This window comes from Salvelinus alpinus, chromosome 8, assembly GCF_045679555.1.
Source record: "Salvelinus alpinus chromosome 8, SLU_Salpinus.1, whole genome shotgun sequence".
NCBI classification, from domain to species: Eukaryota; Metazoa; Chordata; class Actinopteri; order Salmoniformes; family Salmonidae; genus Salvelinus; species Salvelinus alpinus.
The window spans coordinates 13,030,493-13,056,605 of record NC_092093.1 but is presented as its reverse complement, the minus strand read 5'-3'; the positions used below and the strand labels follow the sequence as shown (position 1 = coordinate 13,056,605).

The 26,113-nt window shown below is 44.9% G+C and overlaps 1 protein-coding gene across 1 annotated transcript in view; it reads left to right on the top strand.

Annotated features, from left to right (window-relative positions):
* Window positions 1-18,830, top strand: part of LOC139582558 (forkhead box protein N3-like) — a 107,565-nt gene extending 88,735 nt beyond the window's left edge. Inside the window, exons 5-6 of the mRNA XM_071412654.1 lie at window positions 14,999-15,107; window positions 17,416-18,830. Of these exons, the coding sequence (XP_071268755.1) occupies window positions 14,999-15,107; window positions 17,416-17,911 (605 nt within the window). The 3' untranslated portion in view covers window positions 17,912-18,830. The remainder of the gene's footprint in view (window positions 1-14,998; window positions 15,108-17,415) is intronic.
* The last annotated feature ends 7,283 nt before the right edge of the window (window positions 18,831-26,113 follow it).

The following is a 26,113-nucleotide window of genomic DNA, read 5'->3' as shown; positions in this document are numbered from 1 at the left end:
ACAGCTCACTGTCCCAGTCCCACAGCTCACTATCCCAGTCCCACAGCTCACTATGCCAGTCCCACAGCTCACTCTCCCAGTCCCACAGCTCACTGTCCCAGTCCCACAGCTCACTGTCCCAGTCCCACAGCTCACTATCCCAGTCTCACAGCTCACTATGCCGGTCCCACAGCTCACTATCCTAGTCTCACAGCTCACTATCCCAGTCCCACAGCTCACTATCCTAGTCTCACAGCTCACTATCCTAGTCTCACAGCTCACTATCCCAGTCCCACAGCTCACTATCCTAGTCTCACAGCTCACTCTCCCAGTCCCACAGCTCACTATCCTAGTCTCACAGCTCACTATCCTAGTCTCACAGCTCACTATCCCAGTCCCACAGCTCACTATCCCAGTCCCACAGCTCACTCTCCCAGTCCCACAGCTCACTGTCCCAGTCCCACAGCTCATTGTCCCGGTCCCACAGCTCACAATCCCAGTCTCACAGCTCACTGTCCCAGTCCCACAGCTCATTGTCCCGGTCCCACACCTCACTATCCCGGTCCCACAGCTCACTATCCCGGTCCCACAGCTCACAATCCTGGTCCCACAGCTCACTCTCCCAGTCCCACAGCTCACAGCCTTGGCCTATTGGAAGTGTCTATGCTGTAATAATGTAATGTCTCTGCATCTCCTCCATTCTAGCCTTGCTCTCCAAGCTTATACAGTGTAGGTGACGAGTGACTGTAAGTTGAGTAACAACCCATTGTAAACCATAAGTGTAAATTAAAATAAAGTTGTACATTCCATAAGACATAAACATTATGACACCTTCTTCTTCCCTAGTCCTTTTCAGCTGCAGCATACTGTATATAGGAGTTAGAGTTCTGTGTTTTATATAGGGTTTCTGTGTTTGGGAGTTCTGTGTTTTATATAGGGGTTCTGTGTTTGGGAGTTCTGTGTTTTATATAGGGGTTCTGTGTTTGGGAGTTCTGTGTTTTATATAGGGGTTCTGTGTTTGGGAGTTCTGTGTTTTATATAAGAATTCTGTGTTCTGTGAGTTCTCTGTTTTATATAGGAGTTCTGTGTTCTGTGAGTTCTCTGTTTTATATAGGAGTTCTGTGTTCTGTGAGTTCTCTGTTTTATATAGGAGTTCTGTGTTCTGTGAGTTTTGTGTTTTATATAGGGGTTTTGTGAGTTCTGTGTTTTATATAGGAGTTCTGCGTTCTGTGAGTTCTGTGTTTTATATAAGAATTCTGTGTTCTGTGAGTTCTCTGTTTTATATAGGAGTTCTGTGTTCTGTGAGTTCTCTGTTTTATATAGGAGTTCTGTGTTCTGTGAGTTCTCTCTTTTATATAGGAGTTCTGTGTTCTGTGAGTTTTGTGTTTTATATAGGAGTTTTGTGAGTTCTGTGTTTTATATAGGAGTTCTGCGTTCTGTGAGTTCTGTGTTTTATATAAGAATTCTGTGTTCTGTGAGTTCTCTGTTTTATATAGGAGTTCTGTGTTCTGTGAGTTCTCTGTTTTATATAGGAGTTCTGTGTTCTGTGAGTTCTCTGTTTCATATAGGAGTTCTGTGTTCTGTGAGTTCTGTGTTTTATATAGGAGTTTTGTGAGTTCTGTGTTTTATATAGGAGTTCTGCATTCTGTGAGTTCTGTGTTTTATATAAGAATTCTGTGTTCTGTGAGTTCTCTGTTTTATATAGGAGTTCTGTGTTCTGTGAGTTCTCTGTTTTATATAGGAGTTCTGTGTTCTGTGAGTTCTCTGTTTTATATCGGAGTTCTGTGTTCTGTGAGTTCTCTGTTTTATATAGGAGTTCTGTGTTCTGTGAGTTCTGTGTTTTATATAGGAGTTTTGTGAGTTCTGTGTTTTATATAGGAGTTCTGTGTTCTGTGAGTTCTGTGTTTTATATAGGAGTTTTGTGAGTTCTGTGTTTTATATAGGAGTTCTGTGTTCTGTGAGTTCTGTGTTTTCCTGGCAGCAGAAGTGTTTTGACTGAGAGAGAGGCCACTTTGAAATGGTTGCTTTTCCAAGGTCCGCTGGGAATGAACTTTAACCCTGAAATCTGGACACTGCGTCTGATCCCTTTTGGCTGCAGGCTCACACAAGCACACACACACACACGCACGCACGCACGCACACAGGCAGACAGAAACACACACACACAAGCAGGCAAAGCGCACACACACACACACACACCACACAGACAGAAACACACACACACAAGCAGGCAAAGGACTCACTCACTCACACACGCACACACACACACACACACACACACGCTCACACACAGCAGAGCCATGTGGAACAAATTTAAGAGTCTGAACATAAAGCACATGAAGGAACCCTCCTAGTCATCTCTCTCTGGCTGTAGCTGACCTGAAAAGCAGAGTCACACACACACACACACACTAACACACACTAACACACACTAACACACACACACTCTCTTTTCAGTTTTCTTGTATGCCCTATTCTCTGTCTTGGTATCTTGTCCAGAACTACTTGTCAGTGCTGTGAAAGTGGGGTGTTTTCTCTCTCTTCTTGATAATGACAGGGCGTAAAGATAAAGTGTGTTTTCTCCCATCTCAGTTTACAGCATGCTTCTCAGGATTTATACATGCGGAGACCAACCAGCTCTCACAGTTTCACGTCAGAATTAGACGTTAATCCATTTTTCTCAAACGTCAAATTTCGAAGTAGTTTCACACATCACAGTTTGAAGTGTTTAACCCCCGAAGGTCAATGTTAGCATAATCTAATTAGCATAATACGGGAAAAAACATTTTAAAAAGTCATAAAGTATACTCTAAAATGGAGTAACTACTTTGTTTCCCTCATCAAAATATCATATTTACTTAATTAAGTATTCAGACCCTTTACTCAGTACTTTGTTAAAGCAGCTTTGGAAGCAATTATAGCCTCGAGTCGTCTTGGGTATGACACCACAAGCTTTGCACATCTGTATTTGGGGAGTTTCTCCCATTCTTCTATGCAGATCCTCTCAAGCTCTGTCAGGTTGGATGGGGAGCATCGCTGCAAAGCTATTTTCGATCGGGTACTAGTCTGGGCTCTGGCTGGGCCACTCATGCACATTCAGAGACTTGTCCCAAGCCCCTCCTGCGTTGTCTTGGCTGTGTGCTTAGGGTTGTTGTCCTGTTGGAAGGTGAACCTTCACCCCAGTCTGAGGTCCTGAGCGCTCTGGAGCAGGTTTTCATCAAGGATCTCTCTGTACTTTGCTCCGTTCATCTTTCCCTCGATCGTGACTTGTCTCCCAGTCCCTGCCATTAAAAAAGATCCCCACAGAATGATCCTGCCACCACCATGCTTCACCGTAGGGATGGTGCCATGTTTCCTCCAGACAGGACACATGGCATTCAGGCCAAAGAGTTCAATCTTGGTTTCATCAGACCAGAGAATCTTGTTTCTCATGGTCTGAGAGTCCTTTAGGTGCCTTTTGGCAAACTCCAAGCGGGCTGTCATGTGCCTTTTACTGAGGAGTGGCTTCCATCTGGCCACTCTACCATAAAGGCCTGATTGGTGGAGTGCTGCAGACATGGTTGTCCTTCTGGAAGGTTCTCCCATCTCCACAGAGGAACTCTAGTGCTCTGTCAGAGTGACCATCGGGTTCTTGGTCACCTCCCTGACCAAGGCCTTTCTCCCCTGATTACTCAGTTTGGCCGGGCGGCCAGCTCTAGGAAGAGTCTTGGTGGTTCCAAACTTCTTCCATTTAAGAATGATAGAGGCCACTGTGTTCTTTGGGACCTTCAATGCTGCAGAATTTTTTTGGTACCTTACCCAGATCTGTGTCTTGACACAATCCTGTTTCCGAGCTCTACGGACAACTCCTTCGACCTAATGGCTTGGTTTTTGCTTTGACATGCACTGTCAACTGGGTTCCCAAGGGCTCCAGAGTGGCACAGTGGTCTAAGGCACTGCATCTCAGAGCAAAGAGGCGCCACTACAGTCCTTGGTTTGAATCCAGGCTGTTTCACATCCGGCTGTGATTGGGAGTCCCATAGGGCGGCACACAATTTGCACAGCGTCGTCCGGGTTTGGCTGGGGTAGGCGTTCATTGTAAGTAAGAATTTTCCTAGTTAAATAAAGATTATTTTTTAAACTGTGGGACCTTATAAAGACAGTTGGGTGTGCCTTTCTAAAGCATGTCCAATCAATTGAATTCACCACAGGTGGACTCCAATCAAGTCTTTATTTAACTAGGCAAGTCAGTTAAGAACAAATTCTTAATTTCAATGACGGCCTAGGAACAGTGGGTTAACTGCCTGTTCAGGGGCAGAACGACAGATTTTTACCTTGTCAGCTCGGGGATTCAATCTTGCAACCTTTCAGTTACTAGTCCAACGCTCTAACCACTAGGATACCTGCCTTATTGTGTGTAGATTGATGAGCAAAATAAATAATGTAATCCATTTTGGAATGAGGCTGTAACGTAACAAAATGTGAAAAATTTTAAGGGGTCAGAATAATTTCAGAATGTTTAGTTTGGACTGTTTAGTGCCAGAAATAGGGGGTTAAAAACCTGTTTTTTAAAAAGTGTGTATATATTTGATCATATCTGCCGTGAATCTGTTATTCAATGAGTTTGTGTGGGCTAATAGTCCTGTCCTGCTAAGCATTCAAAATGTAATGAGTACTTTTGGGTGTAAGGGAAAATGTATGGAGTAAAAAGTATATTCTTTTCTTTCGGGAATGTAGTGAAGTAAAAGTTGTGAAAAAGATACCCAAAAAACAACTTAAGTAGTGATTTAAAATGTTTTTACAGAAATACTTTAGGCCAGGCAAAGCAGCGCCAGAGTTAGGGTTAGGCCAGGCAGAGCAGCGCCAGGGTTAGGCCATGCCAGGGTTAGGGTTAGGCCAGGCCAGGGCAGGGTAGGGCATACTGTGTCTATCTAGTGTAAACAGATCTGTCTGGCAGCCTCCCAAATAGCACCCTATTCCCTATATTCTCCCAAATAGCACCCTATTCCCTATATTTGTCACGCCCTGACCTTAGAGATCCTTTTTATGTCTCTATTTTGGTTTGGTCAGGGTGTCAGTTGGGGTGAGTATTCTATGTTCTATTATTTGTATTTCTATGTTTTGGCCGGTTAGGGTTCTCAATCAGGGACAGCTGTCTATCGTTGTCGCTGATTGAGAACCATACTTAGGTAGCCCTTTTTCCCACCTGTCTTTGTGGGAAGTGGACTTCGTTTATGGCACATAGTCTTTAGCTTCACGGTTTGTTTTGTAGTGTTTATTGTTTTGTCGGCGTATTCACTTAAATAAAGAAATATGTACGCTCACAACGCTGCACCTTGGTCTACTTCTTTTGACGGCCGTGACAGAACTTCCCACCACCAACGGACCAAGCAGCGTGGTAAGGAGGAGCAGCGTGTTCAGGATTCATGGACTTGTGAGGAAATCCTGGACGGTAAGGGACCCTGGAGGCAGGCTGGGGAGTATCGCCGTCCACGGGAGGAACTAGAGGCAGCGAAAGCAGAGCGGAAGCGTTACGAGGGAACACAGCTAGCAAGGAAGCCCGAGAGGCAGCCCCCAACAATTTTTTGGGGGTGGGGGCACACGGGGAGTTTGGCTGAGTCAGGTTGGAGACCTGAGCCAACTCCCCGTGCTTACCGTGGCGAGCGTCGAGACCTCCAGTGCGCCTCCACGGCCCAGTGTATCCGGTGCCTCTGCCAAGGACAGGGCCTCCGGTATGTCTCTCCAGCCTGATGAGTCCTGTGCCTGCACCCAGAACTAATCCTCCTGTATGTCTCCCCAGCCTGGTGAGCCCTGTGGCAGATCCACGTACCAGACTGCCCATACGTCTCCTCACTCCAGTGATGATCCATGGCAAGAAGCCTCCAGTGATGATCCATGGCATGAAGCCTCCAGTGATGATCCATGGCAAGAAGCCTCTAGTGATGATCCATGACACGAAGCCTTCAGTGATGATCCTGGAGGCTTCCTCCAGTGATGATCCATGGCAAGAAGCCTCCAGTGATGATCCATGGCACGAAGCCTCCAGTGATGATCCATGGCAAGAAGCCTCCAGTGATGATCCATGGCACGAAGCCTCCAGTGATGATCCATGGCAAGAAGCCTCCAGTGATGATCCATGGCACAAAGCCTCCAGTGATGAGTCATGGCACGAAGCCTCCAACGAAGGTCTCCAGTCCGGAGCCTCCAGCGACGGTCCCCAGTCCGGAGCCTCCAGCGACGGTCCCCAGTCCGGAGCCTCCAGCGACGGTCCCCAGTCCGAAGCCTCCAGCGACGTTCTCCAGTCCGGAGCCCCCAGCGACGGTCTCCAGTCCGAAGCCCCCAGCGACGGTCTCCAGTCCGGAGCCCCCAGCGACGGTGCCCAGTCCGGGGCCCGCAACGAGGGTGCCCAGTCCGGGGCCAGCAACGTGGGTAGCACCCTATTCCCTATATTATCCTAAATAGCACACTATTCCCTATATTCTCCCAAATAGCACCCTGTTCCCTATATTATCCTAAATAGCACCCTATTCCCTATATTATCCTAAATAGCACCCTATTCCCTATATTATCCTAAATAGCACCCTGTTCCTTATATTCTCCCAATGGTAGTAGAGGGAAAAGGGTGCCATTTGAGACGCTGGCTCAACAGAGTTATTTCCTGCCTCTCCTCCGCTGTAGCATGATCTACCACTGTGTGGCATGTGGAATGGGAGCGGTCGCCACGGCAACGGAAAGCCTTGCCCACCACCGGAGCGAGAGAGAGAGAGCAGAAAAGGGGGGAGGGAAAGAGAGAGGGGAATGTTAACCCAGAGAGAACTAGCACAGATAGACAAACGTACATACTGGCACGCAGACATGCATACACACAGAGCGAGTGATCGAGATTACAATGGAGACAGTGTGCAGGCAGGCAGGTAGGCAGGCAGGGATGTAGGCAGGCAAGCAGGTAGGCAGGTGGGCAAGCAGGGATGCAGGGATGCAGGCAGTTAGGCAGGAAGTTAGGCTGGCTGGCATGCAGGCAGGCATGCTGGACTTACTGATAAGGTTAACAGGAGCAGCGTTAGCAACATTATAGTCAGTCCCAGATTACAAGTGAGCGAGATTACAATGGAGACAGTGTGCAGGCAGGCAAGGATGCAGGCAGGCAGGTACGCAGGCAGGCAGGGATTCAGTTAGGCAAGTTGGCAGGCAGTTAGGAAGGCACGCAAGGACTTACTGATAAGGAGCCGCATTACCAGTATTATAGTTAGCCCCACAACCAGAGTCAATAGGATTAACATGGAAAGTCTTCAGTTCTACCTCAGGAGCTAATATAATTAGACGACACACATACAGCTAGAAACACAGTCATATATAGTACCTTGTGGAAAGAGAGAAACTGATTACATCTTAGTGCTGTGATGAGATAGTTGCAGACCACATTTGTGATGTAACATGCTGTCTACAACATGCTGTCGTAGGCAAAATCAAAAGCAAATGGTGGACATCAGCGCGTACGGTTATATACCCACAATAATATGATGATTGTGAATAGCCAGATTAATATAATAGTTACATTTAAATGTTTACATGCGTTTCAAGAACTACAATTTTCCTACTGATCCTGTTTACATGGACACATCTATCAGGCCACCTGATGAGACTTTGATGAATGCTGAAAATCGGCAATCGAAATAAACATTCTACCACAGCGACGATGATATTTGTGCGAAGCCTAAAACTATTTCTAAGATGAATACTTTCAGTTTTTCCGAACTCACTTCACTCGCGCAAAAGAATGAAACTCGTGCTGCTCATGCTAGCAAGTGTGCAGATCAAATACACCGCTGTAACTCTGATTAAGGAATTTACATCTTGTAATCATTTGAAAGATTGCTCAGAAAACCAGGTGTTTTATTCAGCGTATGCTTACTTTGATTATGATTTTACGCTGATTAAGATAAGCAGAGTAAGTTGTTTACATGACTAGCGCCATACTTGACCTTCTGCCATAATTTTTTTTAAATAGAATTATTAGTGTGCATGTAAACATACTCATTTCTGAAAAGCACACTTACCCCAGAGATCCAGAGAGAGATGTGGATGACAGCTGTTTTACTGAACTGAACTGGAGAGTCTGTGATGAGATGAGCTGAGCTGAGCAGCCAGCTTCAAATAAATTCCAGTAAAAAGCCTAGCGCATAGAATTTAAAAGGTATTATCGGATATTATTCATCCTAATCAGACAAGTTTTTTTTACATGGATGATACATTGGAGATAATATAAGACAAGTACTGGAAACAATAGAACACTATGAAAAATCTGGGAAACCAGGCCTGCTATTTATAGCTGACTTTGAAAAGGCTATTGATTAAGTACGACTGGAGATTATATATAAATGCCTGGAACATTTCAATTTGGAGAATCTCTTAAAAAATTGGTTAAAATCATGTATAGTAACCCATGGTGTAAAATAGTAAATAATGGCTACATCTCAGAAAGTTTTAAACTGTCAAGAGGAGTTAAACAAGGTTGTCCACTATCAGCATATCTATTTACTATGACCTTCGAAATGTTAGCTATTAAAATCAAATCCAACAATAATATCAAAGGGTTAGAAATCCAGGGCTTAGTAACAAAGGTGTCATTGTACGATGATGATTCATGTTTTCTTTTAAATCCACAATTTGAATCCCTCCACAGCTTCATAGAGGATCTAGATACTTTTTCTAACCTCTCTGTATTACAACCAAATGATGATAAGTGTACTATATTACATATTGGATCACTAAAAAATACAACTTTTGCATTACCGTGTAGTTGACCAATTAAATGGTCTGACGGGATATGGACACACTCGGTATACATATCCAGAAAGAACGAAATCATCTCACTACAATACATGTTAATAGAAAGTTAGCAAAATAGATATTGCTACCATGGAAAGGAAAATACCTGTCTATTTGTGGAAATCACCTTGATTAACTCTTGAGTCATATCCCAGTTTACCTATTTGCTTATGGTCTTGCCTACACTCAGCAACCTGTTTTTTAAATTATATGAGCAAAAATATTTCTTTCTTTTTTTAATGGCAAGCCAAACAAAATTAAACAGGCTTATTTATATAATCAATGTGAGTTCGGAGAGAAAAACATATTAAATATTAAAGCTTTAGACCTCTCACTAAGAACGTCTATCATACAAAAGTTACACTTATATCCAAACTGGTTCTCTAGCAGATTAGTAAGGTCTCACCCCATGTTCAAGAACGGCCTTTTTCCCTTTATTCAGATTACAACTTCTCACTTCCGGTTATTTGATAATCAAATCATTTCTAAAATTAAGCTATTTTAAAAAACAAGTCATAGAAAGTTGGTTGCAGTTTCGGTTTAATCCACTAGAAAAGTGTCACGATTGCTGTGGTCGTGGAAATGACATGACCAAGGTGCATCATGGTGAGCATACATTTCTTTTATTTATAAATGTCGCCAACAAAACAAAGAACAAGGAAACGACCGTGAAGCTTACTTAGGCTATTGTGCCCCTAACAAAGACAACTACCCACAATTACAAAAGGAAAAAAGGCTGCCTAAGTAGGATTCCCAATCAGAGACAATTATAGACAGCTGTCCCTGATTGAGAACCATACCCGGCCAAAACATAGAAACAAAGAACATAGAGTTTCCCACCCGATTCACACTCTGACCAGCCAAACATAGAGAATAAAAAGATCTCTACGGTCAGGGCGTGACAAAAAGACAGAACAAATAATACAACAAATATTGTTGTTATTCTCAAATATAGTAATTCATTAAAAACACATACTTTTTGATAAATAAAAAAAGTTATAATCTTTGTAAATTATATCCTAAATAGGTCTAGCAGAGTTGTCACACATGCAGCTAACTAAAATATATGGCAATGTCTGCTCTACCCAAAAGTACAACCAACTAATTGCAGCACAATACAAATAGTCTGGGTAGCCATTTGATTAGCTGTTCAGGAGTCTTATGGCCTGGTGGTAGAAGCTGTTAAGAAGCCTTTTGGACCTAGACTTGGTGCTCCGGTACAGCTTGCTGTGCGGTAGCAGAGAGAACAGTCAATAACTATTGGTGACTGGAGTCTTTGACAATTTTTAGGGCCTTCCTCTGACACCACCTGGTATAGAAGTCCGGAATGGTTTTCAGACACCTTGACGTTTGTAACTTTACAGGTTTATTCTAAAATTGATTATTTAAAAAAGAATGGGAGAAACTCCCCAAATACAGGTGTGCCAAGCTTGTAGCTTCATACCCAAGAAAACTTGAGGCTGTAATCGCTGCCAAAGGTTCTTAAACAAAGTACTGAGTAAAGGGTCTGAATACTTATGTAAATGTGCTATTTCATTATTACATTTTTTATACATTTGCAAAAATTTCTAAAACCCTGTTATTGCTTTGCCATTACGTGGTGTTGTGTGTAATTTGATGAGGGGGGGAAACTATTTAATCAATTTTAGAACAAGGCTGTAACATAAAAAAATTTGAAAAAGTAAAGCGGTCTGAATACTCTCCGAGCACTGTGTATATGTACAGATTTACAAGAAAATATATGGGGGGAGCATCTGTGATGAGCTGGAGCGTAACTGGAGCGTATGTGATGAGCTGAGCTGAGCAGCCAGCCTCAAGTAACTGGAACGTCTGTGTGAAGATGAACTGAGCTCAGCGGCCAGCCTCGAATAACTGGAGCGTCTGTGATGAGATGAACTGAGCTCAAGTAGCTCAGCCTCGGATAACTGGAGCGTCTGTGATGAGATGAACTGAGCTCAAGTAGCTCAGCCTCAAGTACTGAGCTCAGCAGCCAGCCTCGAATAACTGGAGCGTCTGTGATGAGATGAACTGAGCTCAGCGGCCAGCCTCGAATAACTGGAGCGTCTGTGATGATCCTCTCTTTCTAAATATCTCTGTCTCTCTATCCTCTCTTTCTAAATATCTCTGTCTCTCTATCCTCTCTTTCTAAATATCTCTGTCTCTCTATCTTCTCTTTCTAAATATCTGTCTCTCTATCCTCTCTTTCTAAATATCTCTGTCTCTCTATCCTCTCTTTCTAAATATCTCTGTCTCTCTATCTTCTCTTTCTAAATATCTCTGTCTCTCTATCCTCTCTTTCTAAATATCTCTGTCTCTCTATCCTCTCTTTCTAAATATCTCTGTCTCTTAATCTATTTCTTTCTGTAAAACTTTCTCTGTCTCTAAGTAAGTTATGCAGACAACAAGCTCTTGCAGTCTCACTGTAGAATTTGATGTTTCTTCAAATGTCAAAATTCAAAGTGTTTTTGACACCCTGGGTTGGCTCCTGCTCAGCACAGTTCTGGTTCTCCAAACGTCAAATTTAGAAGGGTAAGGGTTAAGGTTTTAGATAGGGTTAAAACATGAAGTTTATGCACTCATTCTGGATGTTTAGGGTAAGGGTTAAGGTTTGGGATAGGGTAAAACATTTTTTTTTTAAGTATCCACCATTGGGATTGAACATGTAACCTTCTGATCCAGTGTCATGGGATTCAGCAATCCACCACTCCCATCCACAACACCTTTACAAAACTGAAGCCTACTTGATGGTAATAGTGCTCACTGTTGCCCCTAGTGGCCGGTTTTGAATGCATTTCCCGAAGTACATAGATGTCCAAAAGTCACTCTTGAGCGATCTGCCTGAGACAGAGCATAACAGAACATTGTCCTAGCCATACATAGAAACACAGACACGCACAATCCCCCCCTCTCCACACACGCACACAATTCCCCTCCCCACACACACACAATCCCCCCCTCCCCACACACAATCCCCCCTCCCCACACACAATCCCCCCCACCACACACACAATCCCCCCCTCCCCACACACACAATCCCCCCCTCCCCACACACAATCCCCCCACCACACACACAATCCCCCCCTCCCCACACACACAATCCCCCCCTCCCCACACACAATCCCCCCACCACACACACAATCCCCCCCTCCCCTCCCCACACACACAATCCCCCCCCCCTCCAGACACAATCCCCCCCACCACACACACGATCCCCCCCTCCCCACACACACAATCCCCCCCCCTCCAGACACAATCCCCCCCACCACACACACAATCCCCCCCTCCCCACACACACAATCCCCCCCCCCTCCAGACACAATCCCCCCCACCACACACAATCCCCCCCACCACACACACAATCCCCCCCTCCCCACACACACAAACCCCCCCTCCCCCACACACATTCCCCCCCTCCCCCACACACACAATCCCCCCGTCCCCACACACACACACCCCCCCTCCAGACACAATCCCTATTGCTAGTCTGTTCAACCTCTCTTTCATATCGTCCGAGATTCCTAAAGATTAGAAAGCTGTCGCGGTCATCCCCCTCTTCAAAGGGGGATGACGCTCTAGACCCAAAGTGTTACAGACCTATATTCATCCTGCCCTGCCTTTCTAAAGTCTTTGGAAGCCAAGTTAACAAACAGATCACTGACCATTTCGAATTCCATCGTACCTTCTCCGCTGTGCAATCCGGTTTCCGAGCTGATCACGGTGCACCTCAGCCACGCTCAAGGTACAAAATGATATCATAACCGCCATCGATAAAAGACAGTACCTTGCAGCCGTCTTCATCGATCTGGCCAAGGCTTTTGACTCTGTCAATCAACAGCCTTGGTTTCTCAAATGACTGCCTTGCCTGGTTCACCAACTACTTCTCAGATAGAGTTGTGTGTGTCAAATCGGAGGGCCTGTTGTCCGGACCTCTGGCAGTCTCTATGGGGGTACCACAGGGTTCAATTCTTGGGCCGATTCTTTTCTCTGTATATATCAATGATGACTTAGAATATGTGGACAACTACAAATACCTAGGTGTCTGGTTAGACTGTAAACTCTCCTTCCAGACTCATATTAGTATCTCCAATCCGAAATTAAATCTAGAATCGTCTTCCTATTTTGCAACAAAGCCTTCTTCACTCATGCTGCCGAACATACCCTCGTAAAACTGACTATCCTACCGATCCTCGACTTTGGCGATGTCATTTACAAAATAGCCTCCAACACTCTACTCAGCAAACTGGATGCAGTCTATCACAGTGCCATCCGTTCTGTCACCAAAGCCCCATATACCACCCACCACTGCGACCTGTATGCTCTCATTGGCTGGCCCTCGCTACATATTTGTCGCCAGACAAGCCATCTATAAGTCTTTGCTAGATAAAGTTCCACCTTATCTCAGCTCACTGGTCACCATAATAACACCCACCTGTAGCACGCGCTCCAGCAGGTATATCTCACTGGTCATCCCCAAAGCCAACACCTCCTTTGGCCGCCTATCCTCCCAGTTCTCTGCTGCCAATGACTGGAACGAATTGCAAAAATCGCTGAAGTTGGAGACTTATATCTCCTTCACTAACTTTAAACATCAGCTATCTGAGCAGCTTACCGATTGCTGCAGCTCATCTGTAAACAGCCCATCCAACTACCAACTACCTACCTCATCCTCATTTTTATTAACTTTTTTTGCTCTTTTGCACACCAGTATTTCTACTTGCACATCATCATCTGCACATCTATCACTCCAATATTAATTTGCTAAATTGTAATTACTTCGCTACAATTGGCCTATTTATTGCCTTACCTCCTTACTCCATTTGCACATACTGTATATAGACTTTTCTATTGTGTTATTGACTGTACTTTTGTTTATCCCATGTGTAACTCTGTGTTGTTGTTTGTGTCAATGCTTTATCTTGGCCAGGTCGCAGTTGTAAATGAGAACTTGTTCTCAACTGGCCTACCTGGTTAAATAAAGGTGAAATATATATTTTTTTAATAAAATCCCACACACACCCCCCCCACAACCCCCCCCCCCCCATCCCACAAACACAACTCCCCCACACACACAACCCCCCCATCCCACAAACACAACCCCCCACACACACAACCCCCCATCCCCTCCCCACACGCACAATCCCCCCCAACACACACACACGTCAAGGTATAGCTACATCCAAATATCAACAGACTGTGTGCGTTAACATCAACGCAATGCTGAGACCTGTGAGCCTGTTAACCCCAGCCATTGGGCGGCTTTTAGCCTAGTGGTTAGAGCGTTGGGCCTCTGAGCAAGGAAGTTAACCCACTGTTCCACGGGCGCCAAAGAAGTGGATGTCGATTAAGGCATTCCCCTGCACCTCTGATTCAGAGGGGTTGGGTGAAATGCGGAAGACATATTTCAGTTGAAAGCATTCAGTTTACAACTGACTAGGTATCCCTCTTTCCCCTTTCCCCTTTCCCCTTTCCCATTTGATGGGATGGTTTGAGCCGTCCAGCAGACGTTGTTCATTTAATGATTCTCTAGCGGGCTTAACTAATTTAGGACAGTTGCTCGCTTAATTTAGCCTCTTCTCTCCCATCAATACCGCTCTGCTGGACTATTCACAGAACCAATGAATAGTCAGTGAACTGATCCCAGGTCTTTCTGAGGTGTATAGGCTACCTTATGATTCTGGCTTCTTACTCATTATTTCCCTACAGTGAATTCAGGGATTAGCCCAGACCAGTCAATCCAACACCTTCGCCATTTACGACAATGATGCTATGTGTTTACAACAATTTTGCTATGTGCTATGTGGAACTTAACAATTAAACAACTTTTTGTTGTACGTGTGTGTTCTGTGTATAGATGTATGCATGTGTGTGTGTGTGTGTGTGTGTGTGTGTATATGTGTGTGTGTGTGTGTGTGTGTGTGTGTGTGTGTGTGTGTGTGTGTGTGTGTGTGTGTGTGTGTGTGTGTGTGTGTGTGTGTGTGTGTGTGTGTGTGTGTGTGTGTGTGTGTGTGTGTGTGTGTGTGTGTGTGTGTGTGTGTGTTCGGAGAAGGAGGTGTTTCTGTACCCTTGAGTTCCATGCATACAGGGACCTTTCAAATGTTTGCATCCTTTTTTGTGTGTGTGTGTGTTTTCTTGTGCACACTAGTGTCTGTTGGTGTGTATTTGTTGGTGTGTATCTCTATGTAAATCCTTGTGTCTTCTCCTCTCTCTGTAGTTTCTCAAGGCGTGATCCAAAATGGGCCCTGCGTCAGGAGCCATTGTCAGTTTCCTGTCATCCGACCCCTACCCATTAGCCCCGTGGGCAGAAGGCCCACTGCGATAAGGTCAGTGAGCCTGTCGATCAAATGTTGGGTTATGACGTATGGCTGCACCTGGAGTACACACACACTCACCCCCCCCCCCCCACCTTCCCAAAAGTATTTAACAACCGTTTACCATTCACATAATCACACATTAATTTGTTTAATATTTTTATACTCCAACTGAAACCACCACACAAAGGTATTTGGTATTTTATTCTGTTTAGTACAGTACTACATGTTGAGTTCAGTCTTACACTGCATCAAAAATGGCACCCTTTTCCCTATGGGCCCTGGACAAAAGTAGTGCACTATATAGGGAATATGGTGCTATTTTTAAGTCACACAACCAGGTGTGTTTCTACAGCCATCACACTGGTTTATTCCTGTGAAGAGCCTGGTGATTCAGAGAAGTTTTAGGAACAGGCCTGGACATGCTTATCCATCATGGGAGCATGAAAGCATGAAAGGACACACACACAGACACACACACACTCACAAACACACACACACACACACACACACACACACACACACACACACACACACACACACACACACACACACACACACACACACACACACACACACACACACACACACAGAGAGGCATGCGCATACACACGGAGGCACACACATACACACATGGATGCACACACACACATGCACACAACGTCATGAATTAAACATCCCCACTGGCAGGGCAGCAGCTCATATAAGGCATGCATGGAATATTTCATCATTTAGAGGATGGTATGTCCTTCCTATGAGATATTAATGCTGCCAGACTGTCCTGCTAAAGGAAAATGAGGTCCAGTCCGAGCGAGGGGTGTGCTGTGGTGTGGACGGACAGAGGGAGTACTTTGATTTATTTATTGCGCGATGCTCTGATCAGCTTTTATGGTATATCAACTGTACTATTGTAATGACACAGTAACTATACAGAAATACACTATAGATACGAAAGTATGTGGACACCCCTTCAAATTAGTGGGTCCGGCTATTTCAGCCACACATGTTGCTGACAGGCGTATACAATTGAGCATACAGACATGCCATCTCAATAGACTAATATTGGCAGTACAATGGCCTTACTGAAGAGCTCAGTGACTTTCAACGTCGCACAGTCATAGGATTCCACCTCTCCAACAAGTCAGTCTGTCAAATTTCTGCCCTGCGAGAGCTGCCCCGGTCAACTGTAAGTGTTGTTATTGTGAAATGGAAACATCTAGGAGCAACAACGGCTCAGCCGCAAAGAGGTAGGCCACAGAAGCTCACAGAACGGGACCACCGAGTGCTGAAGCGTGTAAAATGTGTCTGTCCTTGGTTGCAACACTCACTACCGAGTTCCAAAGTGCCTCTGGAAGCCACGTCAGCACAAGAACTGTTCGTCGGAAGCTTCATGAAACGGGTTTCCATGGTCAAGCAGCCACACACAAGCCTAAGATCACCATGTCCAATGCCAAGCGTCGGCTGGAGTGGCGTAAAGCTCGCCGCCATTGGACTTTGGAGCAGTGGAAACGCGTTGTCTGGAGTGATGATTCATGCTTCACCATCTGGCAGTCTGACAGACAAATCTGGGTTCAGTCGATGCCAAGAGAACGCTACCTGCCCCAATGCATAGGGCCAACTGTAAAGTTTGGTGGAGGAGGAATAATGGTCTGGGGCTGTTTTTTATATTTCGGGCTAGGCCCCTTAGTTCCAGTTTTGGGAAATCTTAACACTACAGCATACAATGACATTCTAGATGATTCTGTGCTTCCAACTTTGTGGCAACAGCTTGGGGAAGGACCTTTCCTGTTTCAGCATGCCAATGCCCCCATGCACAAAGAGAGGTCCCTAAAGAAATGGTTTGTTGAGATCGGGGTGGAAGAACTTGACTGGCCTGCACAGAGCCCTGACCTCAACCCCATCTGTCACATCTACTCTTGCTCCTGCTTAGGGCAAAATAAGTCTAACATTTTTAAGTGGAAAATACAAACTTTAGAAGCCTTTTTAACCCTGAATACAGAACAAGTTAGGATTTTCCTCTGCGAAGGAAAATTATCTGCAACAACAGAGTGATCAAATTTAGATAGTATAGATGTATACCCCCTGGACCAGACGCTAGTTTATCGCAGGGCCTTACCCCCAATCTACAGTATCTCTTTAATGTTTCTGAGTGCCAAGCAGAGACGCATCGGGTCCAATTTGTACAGTCTTCGGTATGACTCGGCCTGAGATTGAACTCCCAACCTTCCAATCTCAGTGCAGACACTCTAACCAAGAATGTAGTCTGTTTACATTAAGATTAACTATAGCCTTCCTATCTCTCCTGTGTGTCTTTCTCCAGGTCAGCTCTGGGGGACTACCTGACCCCCTGTGACTACCCCTCCCACCCTCCCAGCGACGACCTCCAGGAGGACCACAACTACAGCAATGCCAAATCCCCCAGCATGCCCTGCTCTTCCCAGGGGCCCTCCGTGTCCGACGAAGACGATGACATCATTGCAGTGGAGGTGGGTGTCCACAGAGGGGTCAAATCCGAACCTAAAGAAGTCCCACTGGACTCTGCCTCCGTCTCCTTCCTATCCCAGCATGCCCGGCGACGTGGACTGCCCTGGACCAAAAACCGCCTGCGGGCCCTGGGTGACACGCTGCCGCTGAAGAAGCGCCGTTCGGCAGCATCCGCGGAGAAGCCGCCGTTGGAGAGCGATGATGAGGAGATGAAGGAGGCGGCTGGGTCGTTGCTCCACCTGGCAGGCGTCAGGGCTTGCCTCAACAACATCACAAACCGAGCCAAGGCTGCTCAGAAAGAGAAGGAGCAGAAAGAGGCCCTCAGAAACTAACTAATGCCAGGCCATAGAGAGGCCTACACATCAGGCCTGTATACCTGGCCTACACACCTGGCCAGCACACCTGGCCTACACACCTGGCCAGCACACCTGGCCAGCACACCTGGCCTACACACATATCGCCATGGCCTAGAAAGTAATAGCTGAGACACGCCACAAAGACCAACGGCTAAAAGCAGCGGGTTGGCGTGGTGTGTTGCAAGGTGTGTTAGCAATCACCTGCTGGGTGTTGACAAATGGTGGAGATTCAACGTAGAAACGTTGTGAAATGAACAGAAAAGGACGGCAGATATTCTGGTCAGAGTAGATAGGAAGGACACCAGCTGCTTCTAACCATTGGTGGTGTGTTGTGTCTCAGATGCCTGATTCCCACTATAGACCCAAACTAAAGCCTATACTGGGCTGGCTCTGAACATTTATTTTCAGATTGTCCTTTCCAGCATGGTTCCAGCAGCAACTATGGTGGATGAGGGTAACCAGGCCAGGAAGCTCCAGTACATCTCGGCTTGGCTCAGCTCAACTTTGGCTTCCATAGTGTGAACAGGGTATATGGACAGGCCTGAGCACAGAGGCCTTCAGTAGGACTACACGCCAGGTCTACACACTGACCTATCAACCACCAACGGGCCAAGACATAGAACTCTATTCAAGCATTAGTCTCAATAGACATTACTTCATCTATCTATCTCTCTCTAGATTTCTCTAGCTCTCTTTCTCTCCTCCAGGGGCATTAGGAGAATCCTACTTATTTGTGGCAATATCAAAAATCTCTGTTTTCCTATACGTTTCCTATATGTTTCAACGCTAACTCTGATGGGTAATTGATTCTCATGTGTCTCTGTTGATGTTTTTATGTTGTGTAAAGGGGATGCAAGCCATAGAAAAATATGTTTTGTCACTAATTAGGGAAAAACATAGTAGAAAATGTAATGTTTGAAGAGAATAGCTGACCGTTTTGTGTAATCTGTAAGTGTCAGAGGTTACGTCTGTGAATCTGTAGCAAATGTCCAGTAATGTAAGCAAGGAAGTTGAGCCAATAATACTTACAGTTTTAAAACTGTTAAAACTTGCTGCTGACACATCCTACGCCCATGAGCACAAAATGTAAGACTGTGCCAAAGACAAGCGACCAGGTTGCCTGATGTAGCCAATCTGCGTACAAAGACAAATATAAAGGCATAGCAACGTCATATATGGTCATGTATGGCTCAGTTGGTAGAGCATGGCCCTTGCACCACCAGGGTTGTGGATTCAATACCCGCAAAAATTGTATTCACACACGACTGTAAGTCGCTTTGGATAAAAGCATCTGCTCAATGGCTATTATTACATCAGAAGATCTTCAGAGAAGAGACAGGAGAATACCGTAAATGTCTAAACAATTGTAAAAATCTGTTCTTAGAAAATCATGCATGCACTTAATTGACATTAATTACAGCAATTTCTATTACCAATAGTAAAGACATCATGGAGAACGGGGCACGATTCCTTTAAGAGCACTTTTTAATATTTAAGGATAATTGGAACTTTACTGTTACAATGTTTTTGTTGTCATGGTGATGACTTAGTGCCAGGTCAGAGGTAATATATCTCCTCCATCTTGTGCTTGTTGCTCAACTGCATCTGAAATGGCACCCTATTCCCTTTATAGTGCACTATTTTGTCCAGAGCGTCATGGCTCTAGCCAAAAGTAGTGCACTATATAGGGAATAGGGTGCCATTTCAGACACATGTTTCACTTAGACTATGTCCCTCAAACTCTTCCAGTGTTTCTCTTCTATTAAAAAGTGAATGTCAGTTTAAATATACCCCATGTTACGACACCTGCCTATCATTTAACAGACTCACAAAACCATTTACATAAATTGTGGATTTGTTGTCGTTTTATCTCTGTTTGAAATGTTTCCCATTCTTCCTCTACCTACTCTCATAAAAGTATAAGCAATTTGTCCAGTCTGGACAACTGTAAAAAGGTAAGAAAATATTTTATTTTTCCTTTCTTAATTGAAGCAATTTGACCTGCAGGACTTTCTCAGTTATATTGCATGGGTGCTTGTAAATAAGATACAAAAGTAAATCATTTTTTATTCAAAGATCATGTAATATAAACAATGTATTTAGCATGAAGCATGACTTATTTTCATATAAACTTAGATCCTACAAGAGAAAACAAAGTTTTTGCAGACAATTCTTTTTTTTGCAGACAGTAATTTTTTGTAGTAAATGAATATTGTATTTCTTCAGATGAGCAGGTTAATAAAGACACTTCTCCAGGGAGAAATGTTATGGGGAAATCACTCTGCAATTATGAGGCCCTTCTACTCCGGGCTTTAGGTATAACAGACCTGGGTTTAAATACTGTTTGAAAGCTTTCAAATACTTTGAACGACCTTGTGTGCCAGATGGGCGGGGTTTGTACTTTGGGACTTTTCTATTTGTTCCATTGAGGCAAGCTCTATCAAGCACAGCCCAAGTATTTTAAATGATGTCAAATACTGTAGTGTTTAAACCCATGTCTGTTAGGTATGAGGCTAGATTGAAAAGCCTCTAGTATGGTTTTCAGTCTTCTGCCTCTTAAAAGATAAATATGTCACTGTTCTAGTGTTTTTCGTTATCAATAGTGTGTGTGTGTGTGTGTGTGTTTGTGTGTGTCCAACAACCATACACCCTTTAACATTGTGCCTGTTCTCAAGGCTTTGTGTTCCGATGTCTTTGATTGACATGATTTTATATTGAACAGCACATATTTCTTTATTTATCACAGTATTTTCTCATTTTGTGAATATGTTACTATTGGGTCCTAGTTTTCTCCTGGCAGAAACCTCAGTGTAAACTGACGGAGTAGAAGGAACTGTTTAACATGGAATTTAGAATTCATCAGAATGTTCTGAACAAGTTCCACTGTTCTAATTGGCTCCCTAGCCTACACCAGATTAGCATAGGCAAACATTTTGTTCAAAGTTATGTCAGATACAATATATTAATGTATGAATCAATTGAGCCTGTTTTTATGGATTATTTACTTTGGAAAAATGACAGTACAAAGGAAAAGTATTATATAATGAGCGATGTTTAAACCCTGCCAATTGTTTAAGTTTTGAGTGATTCAGTACATTTAGCCCTGCCGTAGAAGATTAGTGTAAGCTATAATGAGAATACATTAAAGCCTTAGTCAGTTCATGCTCTGGTATGTTGGTATATACATGCATACATTTACATTTGACCTTTATTTAACTAGGCAAGTCAGTTAAGAACAAATTCTTATTTACAATGACTGCCTACCTAGAACAACAGATTTTTACCTTGTCAGCTTGGGGATTCGATCCAGCAACCGTTCAATTACTGACCCAAAGCTCTAACCACTAGGCTACCTGCCACCCAATACTGTACATACATACATACATACATACATACATACATACATACATACATACTGTACATACATACATTGGAGTGAGAATGAACATTTTTCTGGTACAAACTGCAGAGGTAATAGGGTTTGGACTGAGGTTATGTGCAGAGTAGAGTCAGAGAGTGTCAGAGTAGAGTCAGAGTAGAGTCAGAGTAGAGTCAGAGAGGTCCAGAGAGAGTCAGAGTAGAGTCAGAGAGGTCCAGAGAGGTCCAGAGAGTGTCAGAGTAGAGTCAGAGTAGAGTCAGAGAGGTCCAGAGAGAGTCAGAGAGAGTCAGAGTAGAGTCAGAGAGGTCCAGAGAGAGTCAGAGTAGAGTCAGAGTAGAGACAGAGAGGTCCAGAGAGAGTCAGAGTAGAGTCAGAGAGGTCCAGAGAGTGTCAGAGTAGAGTCAGATAGAGCCAGAGTTGGCTACAGTAGTGGTTTAGAGGAATGACAGAGAGTGACTACGGTAGTGGTTTAGAGGAATGACAGAGAGTGACTACGGTAGTGGTTTAGAGGAATGACAGAGCGTGACTACGATAGTGGTTTAGAGGAATGACAGAGAGTGACTACGGTAGTGGTTTAGAGGAATGACAGAGCGTGACTACGATAGTGGTTTAGAGGAATGACAGAGAGTGACTACGGTAGTGGTTTAGAGGAATGACAGAGAGTGACTACGGTAGTGGTTTAGAGGAATGACAGAGCGTGACTACGATAGTGGTTTAGAGGAATAACAGAGAGTGACTACGGTAGTGGTTTAGAGGAATGACAGAGCGTGACTACGATAGTGGTTTAGAGGAAAGGCAGAGAGTGACTACGGTAGTGGTTTAGAGGAATGACAGAGAGTGACTACGGTAGTGGTTTAGAGGAATGACAGAGCGTGACTACGATAGTGGTTTAGAGGAATGACAGAGAGTGACTACGGTAGTGGTTTAGAGGAATGACAGAGCGTGACTACGGTAGTGGTTTAGAGGAAAGGCAGAGAGTGACTACGGTAGTGGTTTAGAGGAATGACAGAGCGTGACTACGATAGTGGTTTAGAGGAATGACAGAGAGTGACTACGGTAGTGGTTTAGAGGAATGACAGAGCGTGACTACGGTAGTGGTTTAGAGGAATGACAGAGCAGTGACTACGATAGTGGTTTAGAGGAATAAGGCAGAGAGTAAGACTACGGTAGTGGTTTAGAGGAATGACAGAGAGTGACTACGATAGTGGTTTAGAGGAAAGGCAGAGAGTGACTACGGTAGTGGTTTAGAGGAATGACAGAGAGTGACTACGGTAGTGGTTTAGAGGAATGACAGAGTGACTACGGTAGTGGTTTAGAGGAATGACAGAGAGTGACTACGGTAGTGGTTTAGAGGAATGACAGAGAGTGACTACGGTAGTGGTTTAGAGGAATGACAGAGAGTGACTACGGTAGTGGTTTAGAGGAATGACAGAGAGTGACTACGGTAGTGGTTTAGAGGAATGACAGAGAGTGACTACGGTAGTGGTTTAGAGGAATGACAGAGAGTGACTACGGTAGTGGTTTAGAGGAATGACAGAGAGTGACTGTGACAGCTAGACATGGAGACAGACAAGCAAATGTTCTGAGTTCCATTGAGTTCCATTGTCATAGTATTCTATCAGCTGTGATAGAGAACAATGACATTCTATACAATTCAATGTGCTTCTATCAATGTTACATGAAGAAGAAAAAGCTACCTGGTTGTGTCTGAAATGGCTCTATATTCCCCATATATAGTGCACTTCTTTTGATGAGAGCCCTGGTCAAAAGTCGGGCACTATATAGGAAATCGGGTGCCATTTCAGACGCACACATACTGTCCCTGTATACCTCGCTGCCATCTCCACTTCCTGTCCTGACTGTGTTGGGGTGTTCTTGCGTTACAAGTCAAGCCCTCTGTGTTATGGTGACTAATGTGTTGTAGAGTTTGCCCTGGCATGTCAACGACAACGTGTTGCTTTAGTAACCACCTTCTCATCCGGTGACTCACACAGTGGATGCACCCTAAATTGCACCCTATTCCCTATATACACTGACTGTACCAAACATTAGGAACACCTCCCTGATATTGACTTGCCCCTCTCCCCCCCTCAGAACAGCCTCAATTCGTCGGGGCATTGGACTCTACAGTGTTGAAAGTGTTCCACAGGGATGCTGGCCCATGGTGACTCCAATGCTTCCCACAGTTGTGTCGAGTTGGCTGGATGTCCTTTAGATGGTGGACCATTCTTGATACACACTGGAAACTGTTGAGCATGAAAAACCCAGCAGCATTACAGTTCTTGACACAAACCAGTGCGCCTGGCACCTACTACCATACCCCGTTCAAAGGCAATTAAATATTTTGTCTAGCCAATTCACCCTCTGAATGTCACACATACACAATCCATGTCTCAATTGTCTCAAGGCTCAACAATCCTTCTTTAACCTGCCTCCTCCCCTTCATCTACACTGATTGAAGTGGATTTAACAAGTGACATCGATAAGGGATCATAGCTTTCACCTGGATTCACCTGGTCAGTTTATATCACGGAGAGAGCAGGTGTTCTTAATGTTTTGTACACACAGTGTAGTGGACTACTTTTGATCAGGGCCCATAGGGCTCAGGTGGAATTTGGGACACATCCAGTGACATGCAGGGAAGGAAGGTGAACTCATGGCCCTATAATGTTCTACTTTCTACAAATACAAATACGTTCTACAAATACAACGATACCTGGAACTAGGACTGACTAATTGAATGACATGGAAAATATTAGAAGAAAATGCTTCACTGCCTTGAATTAGAAACCAATGTTTTAACTAAAAACCTGCCAAACTTAATCATGCTCAATATAAGGTGCGCCTCCCAAATGACAACCTACTCCATATCTAGCGCACTACGTTTGTCAGAGGTGCCATTTTGGACTCACACAAGGCCTGCCATTTTCATTTTCTCTGACAATACGTTACAATACTGCCATGTTGGTGACTATTTGAGAAGTGTCAGAACGCCATCAGATAGAGATGTCAAATGTAAAACTATTTATCTATGAGATGACAATGTAATACAGCGTAGCTACACCTGGCTGTTTGATTGATTTTCAAATCAATGTTTGATTCTTTCCTTGTTGTGCAATAATATTGCCAAAGACTGATTTCAAACTATTTCATCCATTCATTCATTCATTCATTCATGTAAATATCATATTGTCCAATAACTGTGGCAAAAATAAGTATCAATGTTGTTTTTTTCCTTTCCGTTTTTCTAAAACCTACAATAATGTTTGTGATGTAATGTCTTCCAGTTGCAATAAATGAGAAATACAAGTTGCAAAAGATGACCTGAACTCGACTCTTGTGCTCGAAAGAAACCATGTATTAAGCATGTTATCAACATGTATTAACCATGTTATTGATCTCTACCCTAATCAGCCCACATGTTATAGAAGTGCATCAAAAAAAGTTGACTATGATTGTGCTATTGTAACGCTCGTCGTAATCCTCCTCGTCTGAGGAGGAGCAAGGATCGGACCAAAGCGCAGCGTGGTTTGAATACATACTTTAATTATTTAAACGAAGATGAAAAACACTTGACAAAATACAAAACAATAAACGACGTGAACAAACGAACGAAAACAGTACCGTGTGGCGAACAAACAAAGACACGGCAACAATCACCCACAAACAAACAGTGAAAACAGTCAACCTTAATATGGTTCCCAATCAGAGACAATGACAAACACCTGCCTCTGATTGAGAACCATTAGGCCAAACAATAAACCCAACATAGAAACACATAACATAGAATGCCCACCCAGCTCACATCCTGACCAACTAAACAAGACTGAACAAAGGAAATAAGGTCAGGAACGTGACAGTACCCCCCCCCCCCCCCCCCAAGGTGCGGACTCCGGCCGCAAAACCTGAACCTATAGGGGAGGGTCTGGGTGGGCATCTGTCCACGGTGGCGGCTCTGGCTCTGGACGTGGCCCCCACCCCACCATAATTAATCCCCGCTTCCGTGGCCTCTTAATGGCGACCCTCCATATTAACCCCACTGGACTAAGGGGCAGCACCGGACTAAGGGGCAGCTCCGGACTGAGGGGCAGCTCCGGACTGAGGGGCAGCTCCGGCATCGCCGGCGTGACAGGCAGCTCTGTCAGCTCCTGGCTGACTGACGACTCTGGCAGGTCCTGGCTGGCGGGCGGCTCTGGCGGCTCCTGTCTGGCGGGCGGCTACTGTCTGGCGGGCGGCTCTGGCGGCTCCTGTCTGGCGGGCGGCTCTGGCGGCTCCTGTCTGGCGGGCGGCTCTGGCGGCTCCTGTCTGGCGGGCGGCTCTGGCGGCTCCTGTCTGGCGGGCGGCTCTGGCGGCTCCTGTCTGGCGGGCGGCTCTGGCGGCTCCTGACTGGCGGGCGGCTCTGGCGGCTCCTGACTGGCGGGCGGCTCCTGACTGGCGGGCGGTTCTGGTGGCTCCTGACTGACGGACGGCTCTAGCGGCTCCTGACTGACGGACGGCTCTAGCGGCTCCTGACAGACGGGCGGCTTTGAAGGTTCAGGACAGACGGGCAGCTCAGACGGCGCTGGGCAGACGGGCAGCTCTGAAGGCTCAGGACAGACGGGCAGCTCAGACGGCGCTGGGCAGACGGGCAGCTCAGACGGCGCTGGGCAGACGGGCACACCTGTAGGGAGGAGACGGAGAGACAGCCTTGTGCGTGGGGCTGCCACAGGACCCACCAAGCTGGGGAGACCTACAGGAGGCTTGGTGTTAGGAGGAGGCACCTTATTTAAACGAAGACGAAAAACACTTGACAAAATACA